The sequence below is a fragment of the Myxine glutinosa genome, unplaced genomic scaffold, assembly GCF_964187855.1.
Source record: "Myxine glutinosa unplaced genomic scaffold, kmMyxGlut1.1 SCAFFOLD_672, whole genome shotgun sequence".
Lineage (NCBI taxonomy): Eukaryota > Metazoa > Chordata > Myxini > Myxiniformes > Myxinidae > Myxine > Myxine glutinosa.
The window spans coordinates 92494-104403 of NW_027616767.1; the positions used below are offsets into that span (position 1 = coordinate 92494).

At 36.3% G+C, this 11910-nt stretch overlaps 1 protein-coding gene across 1 annotated transcript; it reads left to right on the forward strand.

Moving 5' to 3' along the window:
- Positions 1-4965: 4965 nt before the first annotated feature.
- LOC144889072 (uncharacterized) lies at positions 4966-6906 on the forward strand (the record flags this gene model as incomplete). Its single annotated transcript, XM_078768900.1, has 4 exons — positions 4966-5755; positions 5846-5998; positions 6275-6398; positions 6619-6906. Coding segments are annotated over exons 1-4 (621 nt in total), but the record flags the coding sequence as incomplete, so codon positions are not given.
- Between the last annotated feature and the right edge of the window lie 5004 nt (positions 6907-11910).

Genomic DNA, 11910 nt, shown 5'->3' on the forward strand with positions numbered 1-11910 from the left:
TTTTCGCACTTGTGTTAGTGTTGAAAAACCACTTTTCGCACTTGTGTTGGTGCAGTAAACCACTTTTGCACTTGTATTGGTGTGGAAAAACCACTTTTCGCACTTGTGTTAGTGTTGAAAAACCACTTTTCGCACTTGTGTTAGTGTTGAAAAACCACTTTTCGCACTTGTGTTGGTGCAGGAAACCACTTTTGCACTTGTATTAGTGTGGAAAAAACACTTTTTGCATTTGTGATAGTGTTGAAAAACCACTTTTCGCACTTGTGGTGGTGCAGGAAACCACTTTTGCACTTGTATTAGTGTGGAAAAACCACTTTTCGCACTTGTGTTAGTGTTGAAAAACCACTTTTCGCACTTGTGTTGGTGCAGGAAACCACTTTTGCACTTGTATTAGTGTGGAAAAACCACTTTTCGCACTTGTGTTAGTGTTGAAAAACCACTTTTCGCACTTGTGGTGGTGCAGGAAACCACTTTTGCACTTGCATTAGTGTGGAAAACACTTTTTGCACTTGTGTTGGTGCAGGAAACCACTTTTGCACTTGTATTAGTGTGGAAAACACTTTTTGCACTTGTGTTGGTGCAGGAAACCACTTTTGCACTTGTATTAGTGTGGAAAAACCACTTTTCACACTTGTGTTAGTGTTGAGAAACCACTTTTCGCACTTGTGTTAGTGTTGAAAAACCACTTTTCGCACTTGTGTTGGTGCAGGAAACCACTTTTGCACTTGTATTAGTGTGGAAAAAACACTTTTCGCACTTGTGTTAGTGTTGAAAAACCACTTTTCGCACTTGTGTTGGTGCAGGAAACCACTTTTGCACTTGTATTAGTGTGGAAAAACACTTTTTGCACTTGTGATAGTGTTAAAAAACCACTTTTCGCACTTGTGTTAGTGTTGAAAAACCACTTTTCGCACTTGTGTTGGTGCAGGAAACCACTTTTGCACTTGTATTAGTGTGGAAAAACCACTTTTCGCACTTGTGTTAGTGTTGAAAAACCACTTTTCGCACTTGTGTTAGTGTTGAAAAACCACTTTTCGCACTTGTGTTAGTGTTGAAAAACCACTTTTCGCACTTGTGTTGGTGCAGGAAACCACTTTTGCACTTGTATTAGTGTGGAAAAAACACTTTTTGCACTTGTGTTAGTGTTGAAAAAACACCTTTCGCACTTGTGTTAGTGTTGAAAAACCACTTTTTGCACTCGTGTTAGTGTTGAAAAACCACTTTTCGCACTTGTGTTAGTGTTGAAAAACCACTTTTTGCACTTGTGTTGGTGCAGGAAACCACTTTTCACACTTGTGTTGGTGCAGGAAACCACTTTTGCACTTGTATTGGTGTGGAAAAACCACTTTTCGCACTTGTGTTAGTGTTGAAAAACCACTTTTCGCACTTGTGTTGGTGCAGGAAACCACTTTTCGCACTTGTGTTAGTGTTGAAAAACCACTTTTCGCACTTGTGTTGGTGCAGGAAACCACTTTTGCACTTGTATTAGTGTGGAAAAAACACTTTTCGCACTTGTGTTAGTGTTGAAAAAACACTTTTCGCATTTGTGTTAGTGTTGAAAAACCACTTTTTGCACTTGTGTTAGTGTTGAAAAACCACTTTTCGCACTTGTGTTAGTGTTGAAAAACCACTTTTCGCACTTGTGTTAGTGTTGAAAAACCACTTTTCGCACTTGTGTTGGTGCAGTAAACCACTTTTGCACTTGTATTGGTGTGGAAAAACCACTTTTCGCACTTGTGTTAGTGTTGAAAAACCACTTTTCGCACTTGTGTTAGTGTTGAAAAACCACTTTTCGCACTTGTGTTGGTGCAGGAAACCACTTTTGCACTTGTATTAGTGTGGAAAAAACACTTTTTGCATTTGTGATAGTGTTGAAAAACCACTTTTCGCACTTGTGGTGGTGCAGGAAACCACTTTTGCACTTGTATTAGTGTGGAAAAACCACTTTTCGCACTTGTGTTAGTGTTGAAAAACCACTTTTCGCACTTGTGTTGGTGCAGGAAACCACTTTTGCACTTGTATTAGTGTGGAAAAACCACTTTTCGCACTTGTGTTAGTGTTGAAAAACCACTTTTCGCACTTGTGGTGGTGCAGGAAACCACTTTTGCACTTGCATTAGTGTGGAAAACACTTTTTGCACTTGTGTTGATGCAGGAAACCACTTTTGCACTTGTATTAGTGTGGAAAAACCACTTTTCACACTTGTGTTAGTGTTGAGAAACCACTTTTCGCACTTGTGTTAGTGTTGAAAAACCACTTTTCGCACTTGTGTTGGTGCAGGAAACCACTTTTGCACTTGTATTAGTGTGGAAAAAACACTTTTCGCACTTGTGTTAGTGTTGAAAAACCACTTTTCGCACTTGTGTTGGTGCAGGAAACCACTTTTGCACTTGTATTAGTGTGGAAAAACACTTTTTGCACTTGTGATAGTGTTAAAAAACCACTTTTCGCACTTGTGTTAGTGTTGAAAAACCACTTTTCGCACTTGTGTTGGTGCAGGAAACCACTTTTGCACTTGTATTAGTGTGGAAAAACCACTTTTCGCACTTGTGTTAGTGTTGAAAAACCACTTTTCGCACTTGTGTTAGTGTTGAAAAACCACTTTTCGCACTTGTGTTAGTGTTGAAAAACCACTTTTCGCACTTGTGTTGGTGCAGGAAACCACTTTTGCACTTGTATTAGTGTGGAAAAAACACTTTTTGCACTTGTGTTAGTGTTGAAAAAACACCTTTCGCACTTGTGTTAGTGTTGAAAAACCACTTTTTGCACTCGTGTTAGTGTTGAAAAACCACTTTTCGCACTTGTGTTAGTGTTGAAAAACCACTTTTCGCACTTGTGTTAGTGTTGAAAAACCACTTTTCGCACTTGTGTTGGTGCAGGAAACCACTTTTGCACTTGTATTAGTGTGGAAAAACCACTTTTCGCACTTGTGTTAGTGTTGAAAAACCACTTTTCGCACTTGTGTTAGTGTTGAAAAACCACTTTTCGCACTTGTGTTAGAGTTGAAAAACCACTTTTCGCACTTGTGTTGGTGCAGGAAACCACTTTTGCAGTTGTATTAGTGTGGAAAAACCACTTTTCGCACTTGTGTTAGTGTTGAAAAACCACTTTTCGCACTTGTGTTGGTGCAGGAAACCACTTTTGCACTTGTATTAGTGTGGAAAAACCACTTTTCGCACTTGTGTTAGTGTTGAAAAACCACTTTTCGCACTTGTGTTAGTGTTGAAAAACCACTTTTCGCACTTGTGTTAGTGTTGAAAAACCACTTTTCGCACTTGTGTTAGTGTTGAAAAACCACTTTTCACACTTGTGGTGGTGCAGGAAACCACTTTTGCACTTGTATTAGTGTGGAAAAACCACTTTTCGCACTTGTGTTGGTGCAGGAAACCAATTTTGCACTTGTATTAGTGTGGAAAAACCACTTTTCGCGCTTGTTAGTGTTGAAAAACCACTTTTCGCATTTGTGTTGGTGCAGGAAACCAATTTTGCACTTGTATTAGTGTTGAAAAACCACTTTTTGCACTTGTGTTAGTGTTGAAAAACCACTTTTCGCACTTGTGATAGTGTTGAAAAACCACTTTTCGCACTTGTGTTAGTGTTGAAAAAACCACTTTTCGCACTTGTGTTAGTGTTGAAAAACCACTTTTTGCACTTGTGTTGGTGCAGGAAACCACTTTTCACACTTGTGTTGGTGCAGGAAACCACTTTTGCACTTGTATTGGTGTGGAAAAACCACTTTTCGCACTTGTGTTAGTGTTGAAAAACCACTTTTCGCACTTGTGTTGGTGCAGGAAACCACTTTTCGCACTTGTGTTAGTGTTGAAAAACCACTTTTCGCACTTGTGTTGGTGCAGGAAACCACTTTTGCACTTGTATTAGTGTGGAAAAAACACTTTTCGCACTTGTGTTAGTGTTGAAAAAACACTTTTCGCATTTGTGTTAGTGTTGAAAAACCACTTTTTGCACTTGTGTTAGTGTTGAAAAACCACTTTTCGCACTTGTGTTAGTGTTGAAAAACCACTTTTCGCACTTGTGTTAGTGTTGAAAAACCACTTTTCGCACTTGTGTTGGTGCAGTAAACCACTTTTGCACTTGTATTGGTGTGGAAAAACCACTTTTCGCACTTGTGTTAGTGTTGAAAAACCACTTTTCGCACTTGTGTTAGTGTTGAAAAACCACTTTTCGCACTTGTGTTGGTGCAGGAAACCACTTTTGCACTTGTATTAGTGTGGAAAAAACACTTTTTGCATTTGTGATAGTGTTGAAAAACCACTTTTCGCACTTGTGGTGGTGCAGGAAACCACTTTTGCACTTGTATTAGTGTGGAAAAACCACTTTTCGCACTTGTGTTAGTGTTGAAAAACCACTTTTCGCACTTGTGTTGGTGCAGGAAACCACTTTTGCACTTGTATTAGTGTGGAAAAACCACTTTTCGCACTTGTGTTAGTGTTGAAAAACCACTTTTCGCACTTGTGGTGGTGCAGGAAACCACTTTTGCACTTGCATTAGTGTGGAAAACACTTTTTGCACTTGTGTTGGTGCAGGAAACCACTTTTGCACTTGTATTAGTGTGGAAAAACCACTTTTCACACTTGTGTTAGTGTTGAGAAACCACTTTTCGCACTTGTGTTAGTGTTGAAAAACCACTTTTCGCACTTGTGTTGGTGCAGGAAACCACTTTTGCACTTGTATTAGTGTGGAAAAAACACTTTTCGCACTTGTGTTAGTGTTGAAAAACCACTTTTCGCACTTGTGTTGGTGCAGGAAACCACTTTTGCACTTGTATTAGTGTGGAAAAACACTTTTTGCACTTGTGATAGTAGTAGTGTAATAATGTTGCTTCTGGGACACCTCCGTTTAACATGGGAAATCCCTATCTAATGTCATTTACCCCCTTGTCTTTTTCAAAAATCATAAACACCTCTATTTCTCCCACCCTCATCTTTATGAACCTTTTGTCTGTAGTACCTATCCTTAATGTTGTTCATTAGACCACTCAAACACTACAAATATTTGTTTTCTCTTATAGACCTATCATCCTTCTTCTACATATCATCTGGCAGATTAATCTTTGACCCATTCACTTCCATATTGCCCCTAAACACCTATATTTCTCTCACCCTGTTCTTTACGAACCTTCTAACCTTTTGACATGTTATCCTTATTCATTAGACCACTTAAACACCTGTGATCCTTCTGACCTCATGGACCTTTTAACCTTTTACTCTTAATATCATCTGGTGAATATAACCCACTCAAACAACGACCCTACAAATATTTGTTTATGCGTGGGAAATAATTTAATTCTCCTACAACTCTCCTCACCGTCTCATCCAACTCACCGGTATTTAAATTAATTCTCTTATTTGTTTTGTGAACTTTTTTACCAGTTGCCTTTTCAATTATACTTATTTGATATTTTTTACATTCATTTTGTTTTCCATTTATATACCACTCGAACCTTTTCTAATTAATAGCTCACTGTTAGGCTCATGCTCACTCGAACCACATACCTTGAGAAATGACGTTGTTTCACTTGGATAACTTCCAAGGAATTCTCTTTGTCTTGTTTCCTGTTTTTCACAAACACACGCCCTCAGTTTCCAAAAGCTGACAAGCACTTCAGTTCCCCGAAATACATTTTGTTCATTATAAAAAGAGAGGTCTCCGAATGGGACATTTAAACATTGTGAACGAAGATGAGCTTGTCTTATTCCAGTCTTTCCTCTGATGAAGAATACTCGCCAGGACATTGGTAAGTTCATTTGGTATTAAACACTGTTAATGAGAGCTTTGTATGTGATTAATTATACAACTAATAATTTATTTTTCCTATTCATTGCAGCAATTCAAATATTGTAAATATCCTGGCAGAATTTCAAGTTGTTTCTCAAGAGTTCCACAACGAACTGAATACGGGTTTGAATAACCTACCTCCGAGATGGTGGGCTCAGAATGAATTCAATGTTTCACCGTTCTTAGAAAATTCACGTGAAAGGTATGATAGAAAATAAAAAACGAGAGGTGTGTGCATGTGTGTGTGCATGTGTGTGTGTGTGTATGTGTATGTGTGTGCATGTGTGTCTGTGATTAAAATAGAGAGATCGAATTGTGAGGAACAGAAATGAAAAAATGAGATTGTGTGTGTGTGTGTGTGTGTGTGTATGTGTGTGTGTGTATGTGTGTGTGTATGTGTGTGTGTATGTGTGTGTGTGTGTGTGATGTTTTGTCAAGCTTACTTCAGCATAGTAATTTCTCCTTATTTTGTTTGCAGCCTCGAAGACCAAAGCTTGGAGTGGGACGATTTTGGACTCCATAGGAATGGTTATTTCCTACCAACCTGTGAACCTCTACATTTTCAACTCAACGATCTTGACGCTAAGCTGGATTTTTTCGAGGTAAGCATGTGTGTACGTGTGTGTGGTTCACCGTTTATAATAGGTACACCATATCCCTGCGCATCGTAAGAGGTGATTCAGGGTTGGTGTCAGGAAGGGCATCCGACCCTATATTAATAATAATAATAATAATACATTTATTTTGTATAGCGCTTTTCAAGACGCTTTGACATGGAACATAAATATGAAATAAATATCTCTCCCCTCTTGTCTTTAATAGAAAGAGATTCAAAACCTGAAGACATCTGCTGAACCAACCTTTGACTTGTGCTGGGAAGAAATTGATGACTTATGCTGGGGAGAAGTTGAATGTATACCTCAAGAAAAATGTTTTAATAATATAAAGATTTTAATGTTTTCAATATTTATATATATTTGTTTTGTTTACAATTATTTAATTATTAATTACAAAAAGAGAATAAAGGAGGGAACGGGGAGGTGCACCCCTGCCAAAGACCCTTCACCCCCCTCATCCCACCCCTCCCCTCCCCTTGTGTGTGTGGGGAAGGTGGGGGTGGGATGAGGGGGGTGAAGGGTCAAGGGTGGGGGTGCACGGAGGGTGGGGGATGATGGGTGTGGTCTGTGTGGGCGGGGTCTGTGTGGGCGGGGTCTGTGTGGGCGGGGTCTGTGTGGGCGTGGTCTGTGTGGGTGTGGCTTATGATTTTAATTTATTTAAATTTTTTTTTATTACCACTAATTAAATTAGCTAATCTGGGTGGGGTGAATAGAAATGTTGTTTAATGAATTATTAGCTTTGTTTTTTGTAATTCTTGCGAGTAAAATGAACCCAAGATTTCTTCTCGATTTATATCATTTAATTTGTAGGTCCAAGGGACTGTATCCATTACATCAACGATTATAAATAATTCATTAGTCCATTTTTGTGTATAACCTTTCTCAAAATGGCTTTTCCATTTGTATATCCTTACAATATCACCAACTTTGAACTTGGGCTTTCTCAAATTAATCTCCTTTTCATATTCTAATTTTGTAAATGTTTCTGATGGTTTTGATTTTGTTGATGAATGAACTGTATTGTTGTAATCATCTACAATATCCTGAATTAAATACACCCATTTTTGAGAACCGAGTTGTGTGAATTTTTTATATAATTTCTCTTTCAAAGTACGATTAAAACGCTCAATAACAACTGCCTTTCCTTCATTAAAGGTGCTGTATAATTTAATACCCTTCCCCTTAAGAAATTTCATGAATATTTTGTTATAGAACTCTGTTCCCTCATCAGTCCATAACTTCTTTGGTTTCCTTTTATCCCGATCAAATATTAGCTTAAAGGCTAACATTAAAGTATCACCCCTTTTATTTTTTAAAGGGACAACCCAGGCAAATCTACTCCTCAAATCAATAACGGTTAAAGCATACCTGTATCCCCTGTCATTATTCAATTCAATTAAATCAGCGGACCATATGTGGTCAGTGTATTTAGAATAAACCTTCCTTCTTTTAAACTTTGTGATTATAGGTTTGTGTAATTCTTCAGCCAAAAGCTCCTCAGTCTTGATGGCATCATTAGAGCCTAATAGTTTTTTGAGGAATAACCAAGACCAAGTTTCAATTTAGCATTTATCAAATTTCTCACAATAAACCTATCAACTTTCTCTCTCAACGTTGGATTTTGTATCAAAGACAAATTATACAACATTTCGCTGTCGGCTTTATGTTTTTCAGTCAACGTAGTGGTTTTCCCATAAGCAATATCATGCTTCATACACACTTCGTCAACCCTATTTGTAGGTTTAGACCAAGGTTTAGGATTGTCAGCCTCATCTAATCTTTTATCCAAGTTTGTTCCTGGACCACAGAAAGAATACCCTGGAAGGTGTAATTCCCCTGGAATTCCAGTTGTTGTAAATTTACTTCCTGACAGAAACTTTTGTATGTCTCCTCCTCTTTTAGGAGAGATGAATTGGCACTTTTTAGAGCCACATACTTGACATATTCCTTTTTGATAAACTCTATTATTTTTAGCTTTAACATAAGAGATATTTTTAGATTTAGTTTTCTTTTTACATTTGAGACAATAACTCATATTTATTTATCAGAAAAATTCCGACAGAGTATCAAAACCTTTTTGGTTTTCAACATATACATTTCAATCTTTATTTTTAAAACATAAAGAATCCTAAGGAATGCCTTCACTCTCTCCTCCATTTATTTACAAATAAAAACTAACTAAAGTCAATGACACCAACATCATCAATCACATAATCTTTTCCTTCTTCTTCTTCTTCTTCTTCACCACTTTCTCGTTTAAATCTCTGAAATTGAAGACATTGACGTTCTTATTTTTGAAACCATTATCTTCATAAGAGTTGTTAATTCTTTAATTTCCTCTTCGGTGCGTTGAGATTGATTTATTTGCTTTAATACACTCAATCTTTTATGAATCTCAGTGATTTCCATCTTTTTATATTTTTCCTCCCTCTCTCTTTGCTCCCTCTCCTCCTCCTCCATTTTCTCCCTCTCCTCCTTCTCCTTTTTGTCCCTTTTCTCCCTTTCCTCCTTCTCCCTTTTCTCCCTTTCCTCCTTCTCCTTTTTCTCCCTCTCCTCCTTCTCCTCCTTTTTCTCCCTCTCCTCCTTCTCCTCCCTCTCCCTTTCCTCCTTCTCCTTTTTCTCTCTTTCCTCCTTCTCTTCTTCAACTCCTTCCTCATCCCTTGCTACCCTTGAGTTTGAACCCCAAAGAATATTATACATATACTCATCTGGATTTTGAGATATTCTTGTATCTATAATTATTTTTCTCATAATAGGATACCAATAAGATTTGTTGACGATTTCTAAAAGAGTTTTATATTTCATAACTTTGAGAAGTTCATTTTTATTTAATATTTTAAACAAGTCTCTATTTGTGGGTTTAACAATATCAGTATAAGGCCAGTTTTTTATGACAAAATTCCCATGTATATGCTCCAAATCATAAGGTATGTAATACCGAGCACCTTTTTCTTGTAGGTATCCTTGAATACAAAAATTATAATTCTCTTGTAGTCTTCTTCCTGCCATTTATGTATCAGAAATATATGTGAGATTAATATTATGACAGGTAATACCACCCCATCTTCCCACTACCAAATCGGTTTGTATTCCTCGGCTTTCTATCCTTATCTCATTACCTTCCTTCTTTGTCATGCGAACCATCGCTATACTATCATATATTTTTCTTTTCTTAAAATCACGTATTTGTTGTTTACTAATTGTACTTCCACATAAATCCTTATCCTCACCAAGTGGATAATATTCTTCTTTACGAGACTGATTTAAATCATGTAGGTCTTCTATGTTTATTGAAAAAGACCAATTATACCCTAAATCAGGCATATCATACCCCCATTTATTAATTCGCATATTAACTAAATGTCCTTCTTTATAAAATTCAATTGTAAGCAGGTAGTTAAATTCAATGAGGAAAGGTGTATGGTCAGTATAACCAGGTGTTGTGGTTGTAAATTTTACTTCTTTCACAAAACGTGCTGTTTTCTTTAAAAATATATATTGTGATAAATCACTTAATCTAATTAAGTCATTCGCATCTGTAGGGTTTGGATAATTGATTAATTTATAAGTATTCTTCATATTAATATTTTTACTTACACTATATTTTTGTCGTTCAGCCTGTGCCTTTGTATAATAATTTGATAAATCAATATCCTGAGAGGATTTTCCAAAGATAGAACCATCTTTTCCAACATAGGTCATTTATATTAGATAAAAAATGATATCATAAAAATTTTCATTATTGTTGAGTTGAAATAATACATATAAACATAATTGGCCACAACATTTAGAATTAATTTCTTGAACTTGGAATGTTTGATAAACACCATTCTGTAAGAATTGTATTACTTCAACAGGTGGTGGCATACCATAACTATCAAAATAATATTTATCCTGACTATTATGAATACAAACCCAATGAGAACCATTCTGTGTGTCTAAATTCATAATAATATTCTTTGTATTCTTATTTATATGTATTAATTCATCTCTCATACAAATAACCACATTATCAATTTTTAGTGTTTTACAATACTTAGCTAGTTCTATATTTGACGTTGTATTCTTTCCAAATTGTTTAAACCATTTATCCATTTATTTATGAGAAAGATACAATCCATTACCCCGTTTAGTTAGTTTAACACCCGCTTGAGCGATAGAGGAAAGCATATCTCCAACCAACAATCTAGCTTTATCAGGTAGACTTTCAAGTTTTTGAGCAAAATCTACAATTACACCACTTCCACTAATTTGTTTCTCCAACTCCTTGTTATGTCTTTCCAATTCTTTTTGAGCTTTTAGTTGTGCCTTCCTTTCGTTAGCAGTTTTTACCGCTGCTGAAATACCACCAGTCAATGCTCCCGCCGCACTTAAACCAGCAAATAAAGGAATTAGAAACGGGAGAAATCCTCCTCTTGACTCATCTATTGAATATTTCTTTAACATAGGTTTCGTCATTTTAATTTTAAGTGATCCAACATCATTTAGTGTTTTTACTTGTGTGTGTGTGAGTAAAACATCAATTCTTACAGCTCCTTTTCTTTGAATTGTATTAACATTAATAATACAAGGCTTTTGATTTTGAATACAAGATGTTAATTTATTAAGATTGATTTGATTAACATATACCCCAACCATTTATTTATGAGAAAAAACCTATGTGATATTAATCATAACACCATTATCTGTATTAATCTGTAATTCTGTTTCCTCCAAAAGCAAACAATATGCATTAACCTCTTCACTCTCCCCTCTTTCAATGTATAGAGAAGTATCCACTCGATTAGACTTTATAGTTTCCTTTTGAGAACTCAGGTCAATTGCGTAGATTGTATAAAGTTTTTGAAACGCAACCATATCCAAAATAGGATCATTATTACCATTACTTTCACACACCTTTTGGTAGGACTTGTAGGCTTCCGCATAATCATTTTTTTCCCAATCAATTTCCAATCTATCTCGTGGATAAAATGTGCCATCAAGAGAAACCCGAAGTTGTTTCACCTTAGCATTATCACTCAGCGCATTATTCTTATTAGTACCGTCCTCTCCATCTGGTTTTTTAAAAATGAGCCAGAGGTATCGTGGCTTTCCTTGAAGAACACCCAAATTCCAAGTGTAGGTAGTGTGTTCCAGTTTAACGTGTTGACATCTTCTTTTAAGGTATGATACATTTAGCGGTTTCTTTGAGTTAAGTCTTCTATTTAACATCTCTTCCGTTTTAAGATTAGGAGTATATTCACTGATATACCAACACAAATCATTAATAACAAATTTATTGTTGTCTCCAAAAGCATTTTCATCCCCAAAAAGCAACCTATTTACATTATCATTCCTTTGTAGTTGAAATCTAATTTTAAGACCATACAAAACTTTATCATAATCGCAAAATCCAAATATACCTTTAAGAGGTACTGCTACGGTAAAACTATTCACTGCTTTTGTTTCATCATTATACATTGACTTCCTTTGACTATAACCAGGGTCTGCGTTTGTA